The sequence below is a fragment of the Malaclemys terrapin genome, chromosome 2, assembly GCF_027887155.1.
Source record: "Malaclemys terrapin pileata isolate rMalTer1 chromosome 2, rMalTer1.hap1, whole genome shotgun sequence".
Taxonomy (NCBI): Eukaryota; Metazoa; Chordata; order Testudines; family Emydidae; genus Malaclemys; species Malaclemys terrapin.
Genome location: NC_071506.1, coordinates 232316271 through 232339492, shown reverse-complemented (window position 1 = coordinate 232339492; position 23222 = coordinate 232316271). Strand labels below are relative to the sequence as shown.

The following is a 23222-nucleotide window of genomic DNA, read 5'->3' as shown; positions in this document are numbered from 1 at the left end:
TGTAAATTCATAAGTGGCTGTAAGACTAAGAAAATAAATATTTTCTGAGGGCGTCTACATGGGTGTAACATACACATACAGAGGACTGGAAGAAAGTGCAAATTAAACCAATTGAGGCTGCCCTCTTTATCTGCCTTAGGGCAAAATTCAGAGTTGATGTATAAAGTCGTGTAAATTACCCCTACCCTGTCTATTCAGTTCATTTCCCTTATACCTACTTTATATCTGTTCCAGCAGTGAAAAGAAGCTAAGAAGCTGCAATTTAACACCAAGCAGCTGGAAGAAAGTGGAAGTTAAAGTACAATTGAGGCAATATAATTACACCTCTTCTTCAATCTTCTCAACTGGGTGAGATCTGGCCCAATTCTGATCTGGACTGTTGACTTTCATGGGAGAGCACTAGGCCCAATAACTAGTGAACACTAGCAAATGGGACAGCAAAAAGTCTATTCACCACTTATATCCTATGTAAGCCCTCAAAATTCAGTTTAAGTGGTGCTGGCCCTCTTTACAGAGGTGAATTTAATCCCCAATGCTCCTGTGAGGTGAGTATGTATCACTTGCTCCACTTTACAGGAGAGTTTAACATCTGGTGCCAAATCTCTACTATTTAAGGCAGTCAGCTTAAAAAACACAGATTTGTAACTATTTAAAACTGCAATTACTGTGTAAATGTTTCATTAATGATGATAATAAATAATCTGCGTCTCTGAGGCAAATTTACCTTGTTAAATGATTAACCCAGATAACTTCAAATGTAGAAATATTTTTCTTATTTGGTATAAAATAGTAAAATATATATGCTAAAAACAAAGTGTATTGAGATAGAGAACTAAAAAAAATTGCAATTCATTTTAATTTTAATTTTCTCAATCTACTTACTACATGAAGTGCCATTAATCTCACTTGCTTTGCTAAATGAGAGAACACTTTATAACTGAAGACATTCAGACACAGAAAATACATATACTGTTGAAAGGCCTTTAGGACTTGCTCCAAACCCCAGTGAGGGCAATGAGAGTCTTTCCATTTACTTAAAAAAATCATAGAATATCAGATTTGGAAGGGACCTCAGGTGGTCATCTAGTCCAACTCCCTGCTCAAAGCAGGACCAATCCCCAACTAAATCATCTCAGCCAGGGCTTTGTCAAGCCTGACCTTAAAAACCTCTAAGGAAGGAGATTCTGCCACCTCCCTAGGTAACCCATTCCAGTGCTTCACCACCCTCCCAGTGAAAAAGTTTTTCCTAATATCCAACCTAAATCTCCTTGTTCTGTCATCTGCCACCACTGAGAACAGTCTAGATCCATCCTCTTTGGAACCCCCTTCCAGGTAGTTGAAAGCAGCTATCAAATCCCCATTCTTCTCTTCTGCAGACTAAACAATCCCAGTTCCCTCAGCCTCTCCTCATAAGTCATGTGCTCCAGCCCCCTAATCATTTTTGTTGCCCTCTGCTTGACTTTTTCTAATTTTTCCACATCCTTCTTGTAGTGTGGGGCCCAAAACTGGACACAGTACTCCAGATGAGACGTCACCAATGTCGAATTGAGGGGAATGATCACGTCCCTCGATACCCCTAGGTCCTTTTCTGAAGAACTGTTGCCTAGCCATTCGGTCCCTAGTCTGTAGCAGTGCATGGCATTCTTCCGTCCTAAGTGCAGGACTCTGCACTTGGCCTTAAATTAATGGAGATATCCCATCTCCGAGAACTGGAAGGGACCTTGAAAGGTCATCGAGTCCAGCCCCCTGCCTTCACTAGCAGGACCAAGTACTGATTTTGCCCCCAGATCCCTAAGTGGCCCCCTCAAGGATTGAACTCACAACCCTGGGTTTAGCAGGCCAATGCTCAAACCACTGAGCTATCCTCCCCCCCCTTGTTGAACCTCATCAGATTTCTTTTGGCCCAATCCTCTAATTTGTCTAGGTCCCTCTGTATCCTATCCCTACCCTCCAGCATATCTACCACTCCTCCCAGTTTCGTGTCATCTGCAAACTTGCTGAGGGTGCAGTCCACACCATCCTCCAGATCATTAATGAAGATATTGAACAAAACTGGCCCCAGGACCGACCCTTGGGGCATTCTGCTTGATACTGGCTGACAACTAGACATGGAGCCATTGATCACTACCCATTCAGCCCGAGCCAGCTTTCTATCCACCTTATAATCCATTTATCCAGTCCATACTTCAACTTGCCGGCAAGAATACCGTGGGAGACCATATCAAAAACTTTGCTAAAGTCAAGGAATAACATGTCCACTTCTTTCCCCTCATCCACAAAGCCAGTTATCTCATCATAGAAGGCAATTAGGTTAGTCAGGCATGACTTGCCCTTGGTAAATCCATGCTGACTGTTCCTGATCAAATTCCTTTCCTCTAAGTGCTTCAAAATTGATTCCTTGAGGACCTGCTCCATGATTTTTCCGGGGACTGAGGTGAGGCTGACTGGCCTGTAATTCCCCAGATCCTCCTTCTTCCCTTTTTAAAAGATGGGCACTACATTAGCCTTTTTCCAGTCATCCGGGACTTCCCCTGATCGCCATGAGTTTTCAAAGATAATGGCCAATGGCTTTGCAATCACATCCGCCAACTCCTTTAGCACCCTCGGACGCAGCGCATCTGGCCCCATGGACCTGTGCTCATCCAGCTTTTCTAAATAGTCCTTCAACAGGTTATAGATCAGGCCTTTAATGCTCATGTGCTAATAATAATATGAGACGGGGTTTTCACATGCTATTTCCTCTAGAGATCAAATTCGGATATCTGAAATCTGAACTTCCTTTGGATTTTGTGAACAATAAATAATGGGAGGAAAATAGGTACAGATACATGATCCAGCTACATTTTAGTACTAGGCAGGAAGTGTGAAGAATTTTGAGTGTCATTTCATCATAATTCATGGAAGCCAATGCTTTTCAAACATACAGCACCTTTGAAAGTGTTAAGTGTCTTGCTTGAAATGTCATACTAGGTATACTGAAAAGGAAGGAGGAGGATGTGGGCAGTCAGAGCAACCTGAAGTAAACCTTGGCGGCGGGAGGGAAGGGGGAAACTGGATAGAACTACAGTAATTCAAAGCTACAGCATTCAGTCTGTATGTTTGAAATAGCCTATTAACTGCAGCGTGCCCAAATATAATTATTAATACCTATTATTGTGAAGCTTGATCCTATTGGTTGCTGAGTATTCCTGTGAGGTGCCCTCAACTCCTGGTGACTTTAGAGGGAGTTGAGGGTAATTAGTACCACCCGGGAACAGGTGCTTAAAAATATAAGAGAAGATATTTTATGTGTACTTTTTCCCTCTCTATCTTTCTCTATATATAATATAACTGAAAATAACATATATAATATACAACACACACATTGTATATAGTGTATATAGCACAATTTAATGTGTAGTGTGTATATATATATAGGGAATGAAGGGAAATGAAGTCTATGTTACAGCAGCCATTACAGCATTAGTAACTATTTCTAAATCAGCAATTATGGGCCCGTCTATTAGGCACATCTGCTCATTGGCATGAAAGCCTTTCCATTAGTTGACAAGTTGTTTAGAGCATTTACGTCTCCCAGACTGATGATTAAGCTGTTGCTTAAATAGGTTGAGGACCATATGACCGTGTATTGAGCATCTCCTTGGGAGCAGACACCAAAGAGAAATGTTTTGATATGGCTGATTTAGTTTAAGGAATACTCTACAGTAATCAGGAGGCAGGATGCAATATGAGGGGCTGGAAATTGATTTATTGTTTCAGTGGTGTAGGCACTATTTGTTAATAGCAAATACTTGTGACGGGCCAGAGTTTTACCTACTATAAGGGCCAAATTCTCTGCTGTCTTCCACCCACACAACTTCAATAGGATCACGTGATGTGAAATTGGCATGGCTTTTAGGCCCCAGTTCAGCAAAGCATTTGAACATATGCTTAAGACCACCCCAATTCAGCAAAGCATTTCAGTATATGCTTATCTTTAAGCAGGTGCCTAAGTTCTATTGACATCAATAGGTCTTAAGCACATGCTTAAATGCTTTGCTTAATCAGGATGGATGGCTGAACTGGGACTTGAGCAGTCTGTGTTGACACAGAAAAGTCTAACTGATGGTCTTTTCTTTAAAAAATGAACTTGGCAGAAAAATAGTATGTGACTCTGCCTGTGATTAAACTGTATGACTGCCTTACCTGCACTCAGCCCATCCATATGTCTCCAGCACGTAGCAACTTTTTCTTTAAAAAAAAAAGCTAGCTTCTCACTGGGATGCCCAACCCTGCTAGGTGCCACAATATTGGATTTTAAAGTTGGGGCATTTTTATGTATAGAAAAGCTATTCTGAATCTGTCTATATGTTAGTTAGGATTTTTCCTTTCCCTCAAAGTCTTGCACAGTTAGACTCATGGTAGCTAAGGCTTTACTGGTGCAGGGACATGGAAAGTAGTCACAATATAAAGAAGTTAAACATTTTAAAAACAGGTTTCTGCAAAATATGTGATGTATACACACTACATGATAAGTGAGGTTTTACTGGCATTTGTTTGAGATGACCTTCATAACTTGTGAATGGCTTTGAGAGTCATGAATAACGCACCCATCCCAAATGCATACCAATAAAACCATTATGCCACACTGCCTCATCATTTCTTGTACACATACAACACAAATGCACATCTCTCAGAGCCCCAAATTCTGTGTGAAGCATTATACCTAACTTACATAGCAAGAACCCCAGACTTACATAGTATAATCCTTTCTCCTGTCGTTAGCCCTCTCTGTATTCCTTCAATGTATTTATTTTGATGGTTAATTCAGTTTATTTTACACTTTAGATTTTTGTACTGAATATTCAGAAGTGCATAGCAGCAACTGTTGAGAAAAAGTTGGAGGTTTTGGTAGTTGGATAATGGACAGGTGGGACTTTTAGCTCCCAGGAAAGTGTGGGAGTTGGTTTTGGTTTTTATTACTCAAAGGCAGCTTTGGGTACTGGAAAGGTGATGCATTCTGATCCTTCCCTCCTACGTTTGGACAGGGGTGGAGGGGACATAACATTTCAGAGGTTGGCAGTGATTTGACTACTTCATTCCCAATGCCAGCAATCCTTGACAGCAACCATCTGCCCCGCTGCACTCCACCCTGATAAGTGCCACTTCATCCAGCAATGATCGTCAACAATTAATTTCATAGCTTTGCTAAAATGATCATCAGTGAAATAGTTAATCTTGACTTTTTAAAATGTCCTAGTTAGACTTCAGCATTACCCACACTGAACAGAATGGGGCAGTTCATGCGCTATTGTTTGCATTCACAGGCAGACGTCGTGGTGTGGGTTTTACATTGAGTTCCTTTTTTGTTGTTTGCAATCTTGGGGATGTTGGCTGCGGGTGTTGCCACAAAACAGCTCTCCCTGCCATCATGCATTTTCATCATGGCCTGTCACAATGCAGTTCGCATACTGTACTTCTGTCTGTACAGTACAGTCACTACACTATATCAGGATTTGTTACATTAGTTGAAGTTGCAAGTTTGGCTTTCTGAAGTTACTATTGTTCATACTAAGTCAAAATTGCTTACACATGATATGGAAAATCTGTTGGTGGGACAGAGTCATTTTAGACAACATGGCACTGATTTGTCTTGCACAGACAGTTACACCTGTATGGAGTAAGTGTACAATAAAGCACTTCTACAGGTGTAAGTGGAGAATTCCGGTTTGCTAGTATTTCACAGCCAGTTAGCACAGGTGCAAATGACTCATAAATCCAAGGCAATGGGGAATCAGAACTCATGGTTCTTGGAGGAATATGCTCACTTTGCTCTATGACTACAGTTTAGTATTAAAGGAGGAAAGCTCCAAGAAACTTGACAACTTTGCAGACCTCTTAGGCTCCATAGCTTCGGAAGCCTTCGCGTAGGCCACGAAGGAAGAAGTCTAATTTCCATTCAGTTTAACCATCTCCACAGCTCATTCCTTCAAAACTGGAGGAATTTTCTTGACTTCCAAAGCAGGCCAATCTTATATCTTTGATAGTAAATTGTCCGCAGAGCCAACATCCGGTCTTTTACAGCTGGCGTGGCTCAGAAAGCTGCAGCTATTTTCAACTGGACCAGGCCCAAAGAATACAAATGACCATCTAAATGGATGCTACATTTTATAAGTATGTAGCATAACAAATAGCCCTTTTCCTCCATATATAGCCACAAGAATCCATGAGTGAATCTCCAAAGATACTTAAAACAAAGTTTCAGAAATGTGTTGTTTCAGTTTTTGTTCTGTTTGATTTTTAGACTGACAAAATGTGTCACTTTTCTTAGAACTCAACTGTAATGTTAAGTCATCACTTTCCAAAGGTGCAGTACAGAGCAATCACCTCTCCAGCTGGAACTCCTACGGAATGTAGCTTCTATGCCAACCTCAAAAAAAAAAAGTACAGTTTGTGCTTCCTTTTGGTCCTGGCCAACTCTACTGAGAGACATGGGATTAGGTGGGAGGACTCCCATGGTCCTACCTCTTCCCCAACATGTTTGCACGATTTTGTTAAAGCTAGCTTTAACAGAAACATTGGCTGAACAATCCTTGAACTTTGGGCCAAATCCCATCATAAGCTGATTGGCACACGCAGACCACTCTGCCTTTCCAGAACCCCACTGAAGTCAATTGGTTGCCGCACATATGTAAAAATCTGTCCATGGCTAGCAGTTGGAACCTTTGAGCTCCACTGAAGCACTGGAATTTTTTAACACAAGATCTCCCATTGTGAATGAATTATAACCAGTAACTCCACTCCCAATTTCTATAGCAAAAGTAAATTCATCATTTGAAGATTTACCATAAACTTTTGTTTAAGAGGTAAATAATTACTCAAGTCAAAATTATGTATTAAATTACCCATTAGATATATTTTAGGTTTCCAGGAGCATTTCTTTCTACAGAAAAAAGAAACTATGGAATTACTGTAGCAATGGTCTTCTGTAATTATTTTACTCTAGACAAACATAAAAGTATCACTAGATTTTATTTTATTTTAAGGTATTATTTTAAATAAAATGAACAATCCAGAGGAATGCAGGCCAACCCCGTCCCTAAGCTTCAGAGCCCAGGCTCCATCCCAAGTCGTAATTCAGCTATTTGTAGTGCCATAGCATGATCCCCGCAAGCCCTGGGCTCGGAGACTCGCTGACATGGGCTGCTGCTCACCACACAGACTTACCCATAGACTCAAATTTTATAGCATATGTGAACATTGCTAAATAAGTGGAAGTTTGGAATGAGCAGTTGACTTCCAGACAAGATTCGACAATACGGTATATCAGACTGATATTGATTAACTATGTTAAGGTGGTCCATACTCCAGCAAATCAACCACTGACTTTGTTTGGAAAGGTTGTTTGGCCTGAGCAAGGACTGCAGGATCCCCCACTCAGATGCTCAAAACAATTTTAACCAAGAATAAATAGCCATTTGTGACTATGGAGTGAGGTGACCTTTGTTTGGAGGGCACCTCTGTAATGGGGATTTTCTATTATTGTTTATTATTTGTATTGCAGTAACACCAAAAAAAGCACGAATCAGGATGACAGCCCCACTGTGCTAGATACTGTACATATACTGCCCCCATTTATATAATAATGCATTGTTCGCCTACCTTTCCTGTAGAATTAAACATTAAAAAGGCACCTCTTTTGACATTCCTATTTATCTACTCATGGAACTACTGGCACCACTTCATAAACTGACAGACTAGAGACTTTCATTATGTAGAACTCAGACAAGGGAGCATAAAGCCCTTCTTTATTCAACAAACTGTTTTCCTCATCACCTACCAAGAAACACTGATTCTGAGTATTTTGTAAGTGATTGATGGATTTTGGGCAGATATTGGGACTTAAGGTTAACTAGCAAAAAATAAGCCCTCCTCAGTGGAATTTAATCTGACTAGGTGGGATTTTCCATTTACATTGGCAAATAGAAGCATTACAGATTTGAACTGTTTATTCCGGTAACCTTAGCTAGCTTGAAGAATTGCAACGTTGCTCCTTTGATTAGCTCTGTGCAAAAAAGATCTTGTGAGGTGGAAAGATCTCCCACTCTTTCTATATTTGGCAGGATCGACCCTATAAAAATGTCCATTTTGCCACACCTCTTATACCCCACTGCAGCTGCTTCCTCTCCTCATCCCACAGTGAGATATTAAAAGTTTGGATGGCGCCTTCTCCAAGTTTATCTGGATGGACAAAAAAGCCAAGAATGCGCTTGTCAAGGTTACAAATATCTAGGGACCTAAGAGATTTTTATACTAACTGGCTCTTCAGAATACATAGAGGCCTGCCAGCTGAAAATTATTAACTGCTGGCTGAGTAGGGGTTGGGAGTGCACTCTATAGGCGATGGAGCAGGAATTATAGGCACCTATATTGTTAGAATTTTTACAGTGTGATGATAGAGCCACCATATGTATTTGAAATGTTCTTGAAGTGCACTCTTAATATCTGCGACTTTGAGATGTCTAAGTAATTTTCTTTGATACTCCTCTTGTAACCCCTCAATGATATTTTTTTTTGTTAGGGTGCCATATAAATCATGCTCACTCCTGTTCCATGTTGACATTCTGAATAACGTAGCCTAACATGCAAACAACAAAAAATCAGGACTTGGCTCCTTCACACATTTTTTTTCTGAACATGTCCTTCCACCAGGAATTTATATTTGTGCTGACCTTAGAAGTTGTTTGGAAATTCAATTTGAGCCTTGCTTTGATGCTAGTAGGAAACTTGGCCACTCTTACATGGGCTCTTAAATACGGTAAAACATATGTTTTTCTATTGTTTGTTTTAAGTGCCAGAAAGGTAATTACGAAGTGTTGGGTGGTGATGTCCTGTTTAAGCTGTAACGTATGGTAGAAATTATCATCATGGTCAAGAGGAAGATTGAGCTTTCCTAAGATAATGGGTCCCATAATTTATCTCACATCTGTCACATCTTGGGAACTAACTGAAAGAGGTAACTTTAGGCTGACTGACAATATCTTTCCGCTGTTTATTTTCGCCTCTCTGATGCTGTACAATAATTTGATGTTTGCTTTTTTACAGAATCTTAGTAAAAACAACATATGTAAAGTAATTAATTCCATCAGTGGTTAATTCTGTTCACAAACATAATTTCTTGGTGGAGATGTTTAATACAGCTAATACCTTCTGCTTTTTTTTCTTCGCTGCATTCTCCAACATTAACATTTGATTCTCTATTTGCACAAAGAATGTCATTCCTCCAAGGTCTGAAGACCTTTCAGATATAGATGGGTCTAACAGCTGGGGTTGGCATAGGTATTATAACCCACATCTTAACCTAGTCAGGGAGAGTGACCATTCTTGGTAAAACAGCCTTTGGCAGAAGTTTTGGGAAATGACAGTATGTGCCACAAATGCCAATGCTCCAGCATGGTCACATCATTCTCAGAAGTACTGCTCTATGCCGAGATTACTTCTGGAAACCAGGCCAAATGAGCTGGGCTACATGAGAATGTCTAGCTTTTTACTTAGATTGTAGCCCTTTCTCTGAAGAGCTTATTTCCTAGTGTGTGTGAGTAATGCACCCAGCACAATAGGCCCCGGATCTCAGTTGGGTCTACTAGGTGCTACTGAGGTAATAATAATAACAATAATATGCTAGTGTGTGGATGCTAGTATGGTGTTAACATTCATTCAGTTAACAATGGAATGGAATGTATTTAAGAAATATTCTGATTCTGCACGGAAGAAATGAATATTGATCTCACAGCAGTGTAATCCTGGAGTACATTCACTGAAGTCAGTATGAGGGGAAAATCAGGTCTGTTGACTCCCTGAATTCCACTCTTGGAGGCTTTCATACAATTTGGAAGTAGAAGGCCTGATTCTGGTCTTATTCACACCAGTTTTACACCAGGGTAATTCATCTGATTTCCATGAAGATGTTCCCAATTTACAACAGGGGCAGTGGCAGCAAAATTTGCCCCAATATATGCAATTTTCAGAAAGCAAATGGATACAGGAGTGTGCTGCTAGGTTTTCATCCACTTGCCAGTCATCTTTTTGTTGTGGACAACAGAGGACATCTTCAGTGCAGTATGTGGCCCCCTCTTTCTTTCTGACTGAAAGGCATAAAGCTATAAGTCACGGTGCTGCTGTGTATTTCCTTCGTGCAGAACCTTTAAAAGCTTTCCCTTCCTGATTGAAACTATCCAGGCCTTTGTGCTAAAATGCTAGGGAAGCACCAGCATTCCCAGCAGCCCAGATGCCACATGTGATTAACAAGAAGGGTTATGCTCAGATGTTATGTGGATGGGTTCATTATAATTACCTAGAGGTGATCACAAGTATCAATGCCTAGCACTGACATTACACATCTGCTACAAAGTATCCCCTCACATTCCCCTCCATGCTTTGTGTAGCAAAGGAAGTCTGAGGTTTTTCTCTGACCTAGCTGTCTCGGAAGACTGCTTTTTCTCCCAATGAACTTCCAAAGACATATGTTCAGATCTAGCTGTCCCTGTACAGTATGTTGAAATAAAAACTTAATTTCCTTTGGAACACAGAATCATCTTATCATATGGTTGTGTCACACCACCCTATAATGCTGGACTAATTCCACTGCAGTCGTAGGCACAACTTAATTTAAGTCAGTTGGTTTACCCCGCCAGTGGTGCACCAGTTAAAGGTCATCATGAATTATTATTCAATATTTTATTTGTTGTTACTTACGAGGAAAAATCCACTGTAACCGTCGACACTAAAAAGTTAGGTTCACCCAACTATGTCATTCATGGGTGTAAAAAATCCAAGCCTGACCCTGAAAAGGAATAGGTGGAGGCTCCCAACATCAGGACATTTACCCACACCTGTGTTCAGCACAGAGCAAGAGCGAGGGGAGTTGGCACAGTATTTTATTCTGTAAACAAAATGGAATGTTGAGCTTATTGGAGCAATCTGACTTGCTAGTGTACAGGTGGCTAAATGTCTAGACATGCTCTGCACATACCACTTTAAACTGTATTAACCATTAAGAAAAAACATACACCTATTTTTGTATTTACTTGTTTCCATTTTCCAGCTGATAATGAATTATGAACTCAGCTCAGGCTACTTCCTGGGGATTAGTTACTAGCTGAGATTTCTCCCATCTGATATTAATCCTCAGGAAACACCCTGCATCTCCTTCATCCAGACCTCCAAACTATGGTGTGAATACAAAAAAAAAAAAAGGATTAAATACAAAGGGAAGTGTCATGGGGGAGTAGTAAACATGTACTTGGTACTGTATCAGTCTAACAAAAATAAATACACTGACATTTGTTTCATACTATTCTATGGAATCCAGCCATGATTTTTAATTTTAAGACATCCAAGAAATTCAAGTAGAATTCTGATTTAGATTCCACTGATTCTTTCTGTGCAATCAACTCAGTATTCCTAGTCTCAATTAGTCCAGTCCCTGGCCGGATGAAAGGCCATTTCTTGTAAAGTATATTCTTTTAAATTCCTAAGAGATAAGGAATTAAGGAAAGTGGATAATGCTGGATCTTTGGATGATTGCGTTACATAACAAACACAAATTATGGATCTGTCAAAAGACAAATAGGGAACACTTTGCTACAGTTCTTACTAAAGACTATAATTGAAATCAAGTCTATTGAGTTCAATGGGTGTTTTGCTTGAGAAAGGATGGTAAGATTGAGCCTTTAGAGATCAATATTCCTATTTATTTTTCCCCACCATAATAAATCTCCCTTTGCATTTGATACTAAAGGGCACAAGTTATAAATCTAACAAACATGTTTAAATAACAGAAAGTAACTCCACTGTCATGACAAGGGTTTTTTAAGTGTATGCTATTATATTTAGCAAAATTAATGCTATGTGGCATTATCATCTTCATGTTATAAACAAATTACTGATTTCTAGCTGATGTGATGAAATAGATATGCATAATAAAGACAGAGAGGTAAACTTCGAATACCATTTTATGTACATGTCTTTGAAGTGCCCAAAGAAAATCCTGTTTCACTTGCATGTGTGCACATGCATGTATAAAATGGGTCTAGTTTAAGTGGAGAGGTACTATTTATAGAAAATGTAAATTAAGTTTTGAATAACTGACCAGTCTTTATAAGCCTCTCATGTTTAGAGTTTCATGAAGCACAGTCTTATTTCTGGGCAGACCACCAAAATTAGTTAGCATGAATGTTACTGCATATTGTAAAATGTCTCTCTCATATATATAACATCCCTGTACCCACTGTCTAATGCATTCCAGCTAGTGATCAGACATTTTGCATAGGATCAGGTCAACCTGCTAATACCTTATACTGCACACATCAGCATGCTATCTGAGTACCTATTGATTTTAATTTCAGATATAATTTAAGTTATTCCTCAGGGGAGGAAGGTTACAACAAACTCGGGTATGTAATCAGGCCAGGACAAAAGGCTTTCAACTAACAATATTATTGTATGGAAGATTAGATTTAGTTGTGTCAAGACTTCTGGATGTTCCTGAAAATGTACACATTTAAACATTAATGTGTTGGGCCTGGATTCTGCAAACACTTCAGTGCATGCTTAACTAAAACACATGACTAATTCCACTGAAGTCGATGTGACTACGGACAAAAAAAAGTTAAGTATGTGCTTAGGTGTTTGCAGCATGAGGGCTTGGAGAGCAGGAAACTGAGAACGGTGATGAGAAATTCCATTGTCTCCTCCTACTTCACAGAACAGGGTAAGATGTCAGGATGGTAAAGGTTTGTACTCTGTCCATTCTGGTGCTCCCACGGGTGCTGTCACATTTGGAACTGCACTACTGGTAATGTGAGAATGGAAAATTTCCCCCCAAAAGATTAGCATAGATACTGCCAGAATATGGTAAATAGTTGGGTAAACTTCCAGTTGAGTTGATGGAGTTGAGCTTTTAAGCAAAAAGGGAATAACTAAATGAAGCTTTGTGTTTCAGAAGTATCAAAGCACCTTTTCTGGGAGTTCAGATGCAATTCCCACTGATTCTGTTTCCTTCTCAACCATCTCATCCCTGCCTCAGAGACTGACAATAAGGGGGGTTTGCTCTCTTTTAAACCATTTTTAAAGGTTTTTTTTTTAAAATGTCATTTTTTTCTTTCCATGAATAACTGGGTTAAAAGTGTATAGCTTGAAGAGAACAGAGTTGTCATCAAAACATTGCAGGTGTGAAAAGTCACACACTGCTTACTATGCTTCAAATGGAAACTTTAGTTATGATTTGGCCATTCTGTGATGTCTTCCTTCCCACTCTAGTAGATTTTTCTGTGATTTTTCACGATTCAGAGAGCAGATAGGTGGTAGACAGCTGTCACAATGCCTGTAAATATTTAGCCACAAACCATTGCACAGAAGACTGGATGTATTTTAAGTAGAGATGCATTGGGCAACCTGAAAACCCATTTATTCCATTCTGGCAGATACACTCAGGGCCGGCTGCAGGCAGCAGCCTGGCAAGCAGGTGCTTGGGGCAGCCACTCCGGAGAGGGGCGGCAGGTCCAGCTGTTCAGCGGCAATTCGGCGGATGGTCCCTCACTCCCGCTCGGAGCGAAGGACCTCCCGCCAAATTGCTGCCGCAGATCGCGATCGCGGCTTTTTTTTTTTTTTTTGGCTGCTTGGGGAGGCCAAAACCCTGGAGCCGGCCCTGGATACACTTCTTGACTCATTGACGTTAAACATCTGTTTCAATGGGTTAACTGAATTTATAAATATCTGTTCACAGCAACACTGTCATGCAGTATAAATGGGTGTCATTTTAGCATTACATGTAATTTTTTTTCATTTTACACATTAGCATATCTATGGGCAAATCAGCTGGGGAGAGTGCCTGCTGCTGGTAGTTTTAAATATTAAACAAACACTTTAAAATCCATTACTTTCCATCAGTACCTGTCTTTCAGTGAGGTCCAGATTTACAGCTATCTCATATCTCCTCAGCCTGGTCAGGTAGTTGTGATGGGCAAATTCTGCTTCTAGCTCTCTGATTTGCTCCTTGGTAAAGGCTGTCCTTTCCTTCCTAGGCTTACTGTTGACCTCTGATTTGTAATTTCCTTCCTGGGAATCTGAAACAAAGGAGAGATACAAGTGAAAGTTATGACAAGGGTGTGATTTATTAGGAACTAAACCTCACAGATTAAGGCTGTGCTCATCCTCTACATGAGCACCTCAAAAACTGCCCTGCCCTGGAATAGCGGAAGCACACTGGCTTTGGTACTAATGGACCCTCCACTGCCACAGAGCAGAGTAGCAGGTGTTTTCCCAAGAATCCTGAATGTAACTAAAGAGCTAGCACTGAATAGGATGAATCTTCTGGCTAGTGACCTACTAGATGGCATGTCAAGGGTTGGCTCTATTCTATTATTTCACTAACATGTTAAACAAAGCTATCCCTATCAGAGAGGACATTTTCAATTTTATCCAATTACAGCAATAAAATAAATAAGAGAAGAACATATGAAATCCAGTCAACAGCATGATGATGAAATGGATGTGGACTGACTGCAGAATCAAAGGGTGCTGCCCCCTAGCATGCCCAGAAGTAGACATTCCATGAACCCCTAAACTTTTAGATATGCAATAGAAAGTAGTGCTGCCACCATTGCCCATACCCTAAACTATTCTTGCTGCAGATGCAGGTAAATTATCATTTCTGCCATTATCACAACAGTGAAAATCCTCTCACAACCATTTCAGTTACTCTCACAGCAAAGTATCAGGGGTCTGATGCAAAGCTACTAAGTCAATGAGTCTTTCCATTCTCATCAATGGGCTTTGGACCAGGCCCCATTTGAATAAATACTATGATCTGATTGTCGAAGTTCCTAAAGTTTTGTCCCATAAAATGTCTTTTGCTCTATCTTTTTCAAATCTGGGCATGTCACAATACCTGCAAGTTCAATTTTAGTAAGCATGCAGCATGAGAATCATTGGTCAACTCCTGGCCTCCTGAACCATCTCAAAAATGTCACAGATACATTCACACTTCAGCTGCTGATTTAAATAGAAACCTGCATCAATTTCCAAATGGACAGACGCATAAGCAGTCTCTCTATGACGTTCTATGTCAGATGACTCATCAGCATGCTTGAAATAGCCTACTGGACCACTGAGCCCAATAACAAAACTACTAACAATTATGCAGGTTTATAAGAGTAGAAGGAGGTGAGTTTGGGGTCATTATTACCCTGTTGCTTGAAAAAACAATCAGTGGCTTTTATGCAAATTAGTAAGAAATTTTAATGAATGATTCAATGCTACAGTCACAGGTTTATGCTGCCAAAGGCGATAGGTTCAAATCCCAATGGAGTAATTTAAAGAACAAAACAAAACCCAAAATCAGTGATACCATGGTGGTGGCCAGGATATAAGAATGTAAACTGAATAGGGGGAAATGTTTTTATTTGATGCAAAACATAAATTTCCAGTTATGGATGAGATTGTGTCCTGTCCCTGTGCAGTTGAGAAGGTGAGAGTAGAGTGGAGAGAGGTAAAAAACAGCCTTCTCCCATGGCTTCACTGCAAGCAAAAGAGCTGGACAAAACTTAAGTCCCTGTTCTCAGAGGAGCACAGCTCCTTCCTAATAACCCAGGGTGCAAATTACCTCAAAGATGGCAGGAAGGAACCTGAGTCATGTTCCCCTCTTCCTTCTGTACTAGCCCGCAGAGTGTGTTGCATCAGCCAATTGGGGGCATCACCAGGAAGCATAATTCTCTCAAAAATTTTCAGCATGCTGGCATGCACACTGCATTTCCTTCCTGGAGTTGCTCCTCAACTGCTGCAGCTCTGCCACACCCCAATTCAGGTCCATGTGTAATTTACAAATCTCATTCCATGTGTTTGAATCCTACGAGTACACTCTATGTATCAGTTTAGATGGAAGTCTAAACCATCTTTTTAGGATTATAAGTGATAGTTACACTTAGAATCAAAGAAATGTAGGACTGGAAGGGACCTCGAGAGGTCATCTAGTACAGTCCCCTGCACTCATGGCAGGACTAAGTATTGTCAAGACAATCCCTGACAGGTGTTTGCCGATCCTGCTCTTAAAGATCTCCAATAATGGAGATTCCACAACCTCCGTGGGCAATTTATTCCAGGGCTTAACCACCCTGACAGTTAGGAAGTTTTTCCTAATATCCAACCTAAACCACTCTTGCTGCAATTTTAGCCCATTGTTTCTTGTCCTATCCTCAGAGGTTAAGGAGAACAATTTTTCTCCCTCCTCCTTGTAACTACCTTTTATGTACTTGAAAACTGTTATGTCCTTCTCAGTCTTCTCTTCTTCAGGCTAAACAAACCTAATTTTTTCAATCTTCCTTCATAGGTCATGTTTTCTAGACCTTTAATCATTTTTGTTGCTCTTCTCGTGACTTTCTCCAATTTTCTGAAATGTGGCGCTCAGAACTGGACACAATACTCCAGTTGAGGTCTAATCAGCGCAGAGTAGAGTGGAAGGATACTTCTCATATCTTGCTTACAACACTTCTGCTAATACATCCCAGAATGATGTTTGCTTTTTTTTGCTACAATGTTACACTGCTGACTAATATTTAGCTTGTGATCACTATGACCTCCAGATGCCTTTCTGCAGTACACCTTCCTGGGCAGTCATTTCCCATTTTGTACGTGTGCAGTTGATTGTTCCTTCCTAAGTGGAGTACTTTGCATTTGTCCTTATTGAATTTCAGACCATTTCTCCAGTTTGTCCAGACCACTTTGAATTTGAATCCTATCCTCCAAAGCACTTGCAACCCCTCCCAGCTTGATATCGTCCACAAACTTTATAAGTGTATTCTCTGTGCCATTATCTAAATCATTGATGAAGATATTGAACAGAACCGGACCCAGAACTGATCCCTGAGGGACCCCACTTGATATGGCCTTCCAGCTTGATTCTGAACCAATGATAACTACTCTCTGGGAATAGTTTTACAACCAGTTACGCACCTACCTTATAGTAGCTCCATCAAGGTTGTATTTCCCTAGTTTGTTTATGAGAAAGTCATGAGAGGCACTATCAAAAGCCTTACTGAAGTTAAGATATGCAACATCTACCACTTCCCCTCTATCCAGAAGGCTTGTTACCCTGTCAAAGAAAGCTATTGGGTTGGTTTGACATGATTTGTTCTTGACAAATCCATGCTGATTGTTACTTATCACCTTATTATCTTCTAGGTATTTGCAAATTGATTGCTTAATTATTTCCTCCATTATCTTTGCAGGTACGTAAGTTAAGCTGACTGGTCTGTAATTCACCGGGTTGTCCTTATTTCCCTTTTTATAGATTGGCACTGTATTTGCTCTTTTCCAGTCCTCTGGAATCTCTCCCATCTTCCATGACTTTTAGAAGATAATCGCTAATAGCGCAGATGCTTTCTCAGTCAGTTCCTTGAGTATTCTAGGATGAATTTCATCAGGCCTTGGTGACTTGTTGCACAAGCATGAACTCTTTCCTTATATATCTCTTAACATACATTGATCCTACATGAACAGCAGCAATGTTGTTCATAATGTTGATAACCACAATGGTAGTTTGATTGTGGAGTGTTTAAGCACTGCTTCATGCTTTAATATTAAACACTGAAGCTTTGTCTACACTAGAAAATTTATACTGATACAACTATATCAGTGGCGGGGTGTCATGTTTTTACTGATGCAGTTATAAGGCACTTTTATATTCATATAACTATGGCGATACTAGGGCTTATGCCAGTATAGCTTATTTCAGTCCTGAACCAGAATAAGTTATACTGGTATATGCACTTTTACACTGGTGTGACTATGTCCACAGTAGGTGGGTTTTGGCACTTTAACTCTACCAGTATAGTTTAAATGGCAAAATTTCCAATGTAGAGAAGCCCTAATTCAAGGCAGTTAATAGTGACCTCCTGCAGAAGGGGTAATGCTCAGGACGTAAAAGCCATAAACGAGGTGTCTTTTCATCTTGATACATGCAGTATGTCTTCCAATTATGGTAAAAGGAATATTATGAGGAGAGAGAGAGAGAGGAGGCAATTCTAAGAGCACCCCCTAGTGTGCACACATATTAATCAGTAGGAAGAATCATTTTGATTAAAATCCTTTGAATAACACTCAGTTCCTGTGAAAAAATATCCCTCCCCTTTTGCAGGGCATGAGCTCTAAGATTGACAGCATGAAGAATGTGTCCAAAGTCTCTAAGACTTTTTTGATCTGAGAAGAATGCTTCGTAGTACCACCTATAGTTAAGCAGAAAGTAACTCTTGGTGCCATGGCAATGGGGAAAGACACTGATGGCAATTGTTTACTGCAAGCATATGGATCATCACAGAGAACAGTAAATGAACTAAGAATGCAGAACAACCTTAATGATAAAAAATACATCTCAGTGAGACAAGTCATCCTTTGGATAATGATATTTGTAGGTCAAAGTCAAAGCTTTAGGTTTTAAACTTGTGAAGGTCAGGAATTCAGAATCTAAATCCCAAGCCCCTGGGATACTGGGGCACAAAGAGACAAATGTAACTGTCACACAAGCACGTAAGAAGTGTTTGTCCTAATCATGCTTGCCAGCATGAAGCCTGAATGGATGGATTTAGGACAGCCAGTAACATTAGCCCACGCAGATCCTGTGTGAAACTAAAGTTGCTGGAGCAACTTGTTATTTAGACGTTCCTACCATTACTGGATACTAGTAAATGTCACACTGTACATTTTTGGCAGCAGTAATTCTGTCAGCAGTATGTTTTCATTGGCAGATTGGCACACTGGTAAAGTCTGCATTTTTGTGAGGTTTTTTTGTTTTGTTTTTTGGCATCTCACTGAGTGCTGATGTCATTAAGGGTTCAGTGTTTGGCAAAGTATGCTTTAACTGGCCTTCACACTGGAAGCATCCAACATGGCGTGCAAATCAATGAATATGTTTCACGGCTTGTCATGCACCCCTTTCTTTGGCTGGGCCCAGCACTCTAGAGTCTGGACTGTCTTGTTTGGTGATCCTTCATGCACACACTCATTGAAAGAGCACAGCCTAGGCCTGTTTACATTTCATATAATGACAGTTATAGTTATCTACCAATAGGGCACCTTAAATTAAATTTGTTTGGCTGCAGTACCAGCAGCAAAACCATTGCATCTTAAGGGAGAATTCAAATCATTTTTTCCACAGCTACTACAGCTACTAAGAGTTTTGGCTGCTTGGGGTTTTCTATGGTGCTTATCACAGTAATCTTTAGCTGCTAGAGTCATACATTCTAGAGATGAGAGATTAATTTTTCTTTGTACTCATTGCTAGTAGCCATAAGAATGTTCAGTGAACACAAGGAAGGACCTGATCACGAACTTCTAGTTGCTAGTCTTTTCATTGTGCCAACATTTACCCTCTTCATGTCACTGGAAATGCTGAGAGAACTCAGACTAAGTTATAATTTGTTATTAATAATCTGACTGAAGTAGTTCATCTTTTGTATATTTCCTGATTAATCTGATTTCATAAACATAGGGATGAGAAAAATGTTAAATTGTGTTTAATTTATTTTGAACATTTATATCTTCTATAGCACCATGTGATGTTCAAATAACCTTGAGAAAAAACACATGATAAATACAAATACAACTAAATGCTAAAATTGGAAAAGTACATAGAAACGTTAGACACCAAGCATGCGCCTCTTAGTAACTACATTTACACAACAGAATGATTAAACTTCTAGGGACTGTGTTGAAACAAAGGTTTGGATGTCACTTAAGTTTCAAACTGTATTGCTTGATTCTGAAATTTAGTTAGTTAAATGCCCACAAGGTGTATATCAGTCTGTTTATTTACGAGTAGTTTCAGATAATTACACAGCATAATAATTATGCTGGCAAAGAGTCAGTCAATGGGGTTTTGCGTAGCATTTTAAAGCATCCAAAAAAAATAAATACTCAAAAATTCAGGCATTGAAAATGTGGTGGATTTAGTAGGTGTCATGTCAATTATAAAGTCCTACAGACATTTGATTTTCTTTCTGCTTCAGTGCTTTTTATTGTGGTTTCTGCACAAATCTCTCTTTTTGTCCCCATTAATTCCAGGCTACTCAGAATAATGTTTTTTGGACTTGTTACTAATATAAACTTTGGTTGTTTTAATTTCCATAGTAGTAAATCTAGGGGTGTTTTTTTTCTAGAATGCTTCTTTTTAACAGTCTCTAAAAAGGAAAGATTGGGAGATTCCATCTTTTTTGTTACCTTAAGGACTATGTTCATATCACCTGACTGGTTTCTCTTTGGTGGAAAATGGGTGGGAAACTTGGAAGAGACTTTTGGCAGATTTCATGTCAGCTTACATCTGTTTTGCAGCTGCTGCAATTGAGGCAAAAAACAACAACAACAAAAAACACCCTCAGTTTTATTTTACTGGCTAGAGCCTATGCCAAATGGTAGGTATAGAGGCAGAGAACAAAGTCTAGTGGGAACCTAAATCCAACCCCCCCCCCCCAAAAAAAACACAAAATATTTACATCTGGTTCATAACATGTTACGTAAAATACAGTAATCTATATTGTGTGTCGACCCCACCCTCAGACTCAGGCATACTTTCAGAAAATGTAGGCCAGTATTCAGATACTGGTTAGTTGACAGTCTTTCTTTTGTAAACCTTTGCTCTTTGGGACTATGCTAATACAAATAGTCTGACACTATTGTGAAACATACAAATCACCTGCTAAGGATTGTTCCTGTCTGGTTTTTAGAACAACAAGTCTATAACAGTAGGATGTGTTGGTTCACGTGCTATCTGGAAAAATATCATTAAGGCATGACTGATTGTATGGTGGCTTGCTTGAGGGTAGGGACATTACCAGGGTTAAATTATTGGTATATTGTTTAACAAAGACTGGGGAAAAAATTACGAAAGACCATCTCTATCTGTGCTACTCTGACACAAAAGTTAGCTTCCTATTTTACTCTAAAGAAACATTGTTGTCAACCTCATTCATGTTGTACTACCAAAATTCCGGTATCTCTTCCCAGCAGCATTACATCAGTGAAATAAATACACATACCACATATGCTTTAGACCCTGGTAAAAATGGAGTAATGCAGTGGTAAATCTGCCCCACAGTATGAAGAAAGCATATGAATTCCCTGTTGGCAATTTCTTCTCCATGAATAGCACCCACCTTGATACCCTGGCTTTTGAGGCGTAACTGAAAGAAGGCTACTAACACAAGAACAAATATTTACTTTGTGCCACATTATTTATTTACTGCACTCCACCAGCATGCTCAACCCAGCAGTAATGTAAAAAGATCCTGCTCTAAAGAGGACCAAGTCAAAATCATATGTAAAAACTTAAAAAGTGTGCACTCTTTGCTTAGCTTCTTTCAACAACAGGCCAAACCCTGGCTTTATGGATGGAAGTGGACTTTCAGTTAGTATTTGCAATACAAAGAATTCTGCATGCAAGAATAATCAAAAATAAATAAAACTGCTGGTTTTTCATTAGAGGTTTCACAGATAGTTGGCTGGTTAGCTAGGGTCAGATTGTGATACCGATACTCATACTGAGTAGTATGTTATTTCACTGGGACAACTCAAGGAGAAGTGTACTTACTGTTCAACAGGAAAAAGGCCCCTCAGAATTTGGCCCCTAAAATTTTCTTTTTTAAGGGCTGGATTGTGTAACTCTTATTCATATTGATAAACATCTACTCCTCCAACTAGTCTCATTGAAATTTGTGGGCTCTCTAATGTGACAAAGCACTTGCCAACACAAAAATTGCACAATCTATTCCCACATGTATATTTCATTGTAACTTTACTGTGATGTTGTATAAACCAAATACTTACTCTTAATTGCATACTTTCTTATAATGGTCTTCAAGTGCTTGTAGAGTGCAACTACTACACACTGTTTACTTTAAAATGGAGCAATCTATACAAATATCTTATAATGACAATCTTGTTACTTCATCGTGACTTAACATTGCATGAAGGAGTGTTTCTTTCTAGCTTAATTCCTCCACAGTCACTTAAACCACTATGTTGTAAACAAAAGCTTAATAGATTCTAAATATCAACAGGACTCTACAGTGGTATGTTATTCAGTGCCAAATACCTATTACTTTTTTCTAAGATATTAACCACATAAAACTTAATGAAAATTTAGTTTATTTCCTGGATAAGTATCTTCAAAAATTATAAAATTGAAATACATTCTTCTTCCCCTAACAAATGTAAAGAACTGCACATTTTAGTGGCAGGTTTTTTTTTTACTCTGCATGGCCTGGCCACTTCTGATATTTTAGCTTTGCATAGTCCCTGTCTACATGATAATATGAAATGCTCTATTTTTTCAGTGTACAAGCAAAACATTGGCATATAGTCCCAGTTTAGACCCTATTCTTTTGCCAGGAGCAAAACTGGGCCCACAGTTTGAAACTGACTGTTGCTGGTTGCATTATTTACACCATATGGGATGCCACACAAAAGGTTTATGGAAAGTGTAGGAGGCAGACTGAGTTCTTGTATGAGTTTTAAATAAAGGGCTAAACTATGCAAAAGCTGATGGGTAAACCATTAGCTGCCCAGCAAACTTTCCCACTTTCCTCTTGCAAGCAGGTTTACCAAACCCTGCTAGATCTCTGAATCTTGAGATACTAATTTAAAAACGAGCAAGCAACTTGCATTCATTTTGAATACATCCACTCTATAGAAATAACAACTCATACTCTCACCTGGTGTAAATCAGGGTGGCTTCACTGAAGTTAATGGAGTTGCACTGATTTATATTGCTGTGTACAGGCAGTACAGACTAGCTGATCCGAGAGCATCATAAAAAGTATAAAGTCTCAAACTGGTCAATAATACTGAAGACGTTGCTGGAGCAGCAATTTACCACATACGTTCACAGAATTCTTCTTTGAAATATTTGAATAAACAACTTCTCCTCCATTACCATAATTCACAACCCTGCATGTGAAAATGGGCAGATCTGCGCAGTAGCATTTGTAGGATGTCAAAATTACAAGAAATCTTCTTTTCATACTAATTAAAGCAAACACTTATTGGCTTATTGAGCTAATGCTTTCTAAACCAGCCTGTTACAATTTACAATTTAAAAGACAGCCTCATATCCCCTCTCCATAAAACCATAAATCGACTCAGCAAACTGTGGATATGTGGAAGCATACTATAAGCTTTCCTATGCCATTACCTAC

At 39.4% G+C, this 23222-nt stretch overlaps 1 protein-coding gene across 1 annotated transcript in view; it reads right to left on the bottom strand.

Annotated features, from left to right (window-relative positions):
* MEOX2 (mesenchyme homeobox 2) overlaps window positions 1-23222 on the bottom strand; it is a 70028-nt gene that overhangs the window by 5462 nt on the left and 41344 nt on the right. The window contains exon 2 of the mRNA XM_054020290.1: window positions 13933-14105. Coding sequence (XP_053876265.1) covers window positions 13933-14105 — 173 coding nt within the window. The remainder of the gene's footprint in view (window positions 1-13932; window positions 14106-23222) is intronic.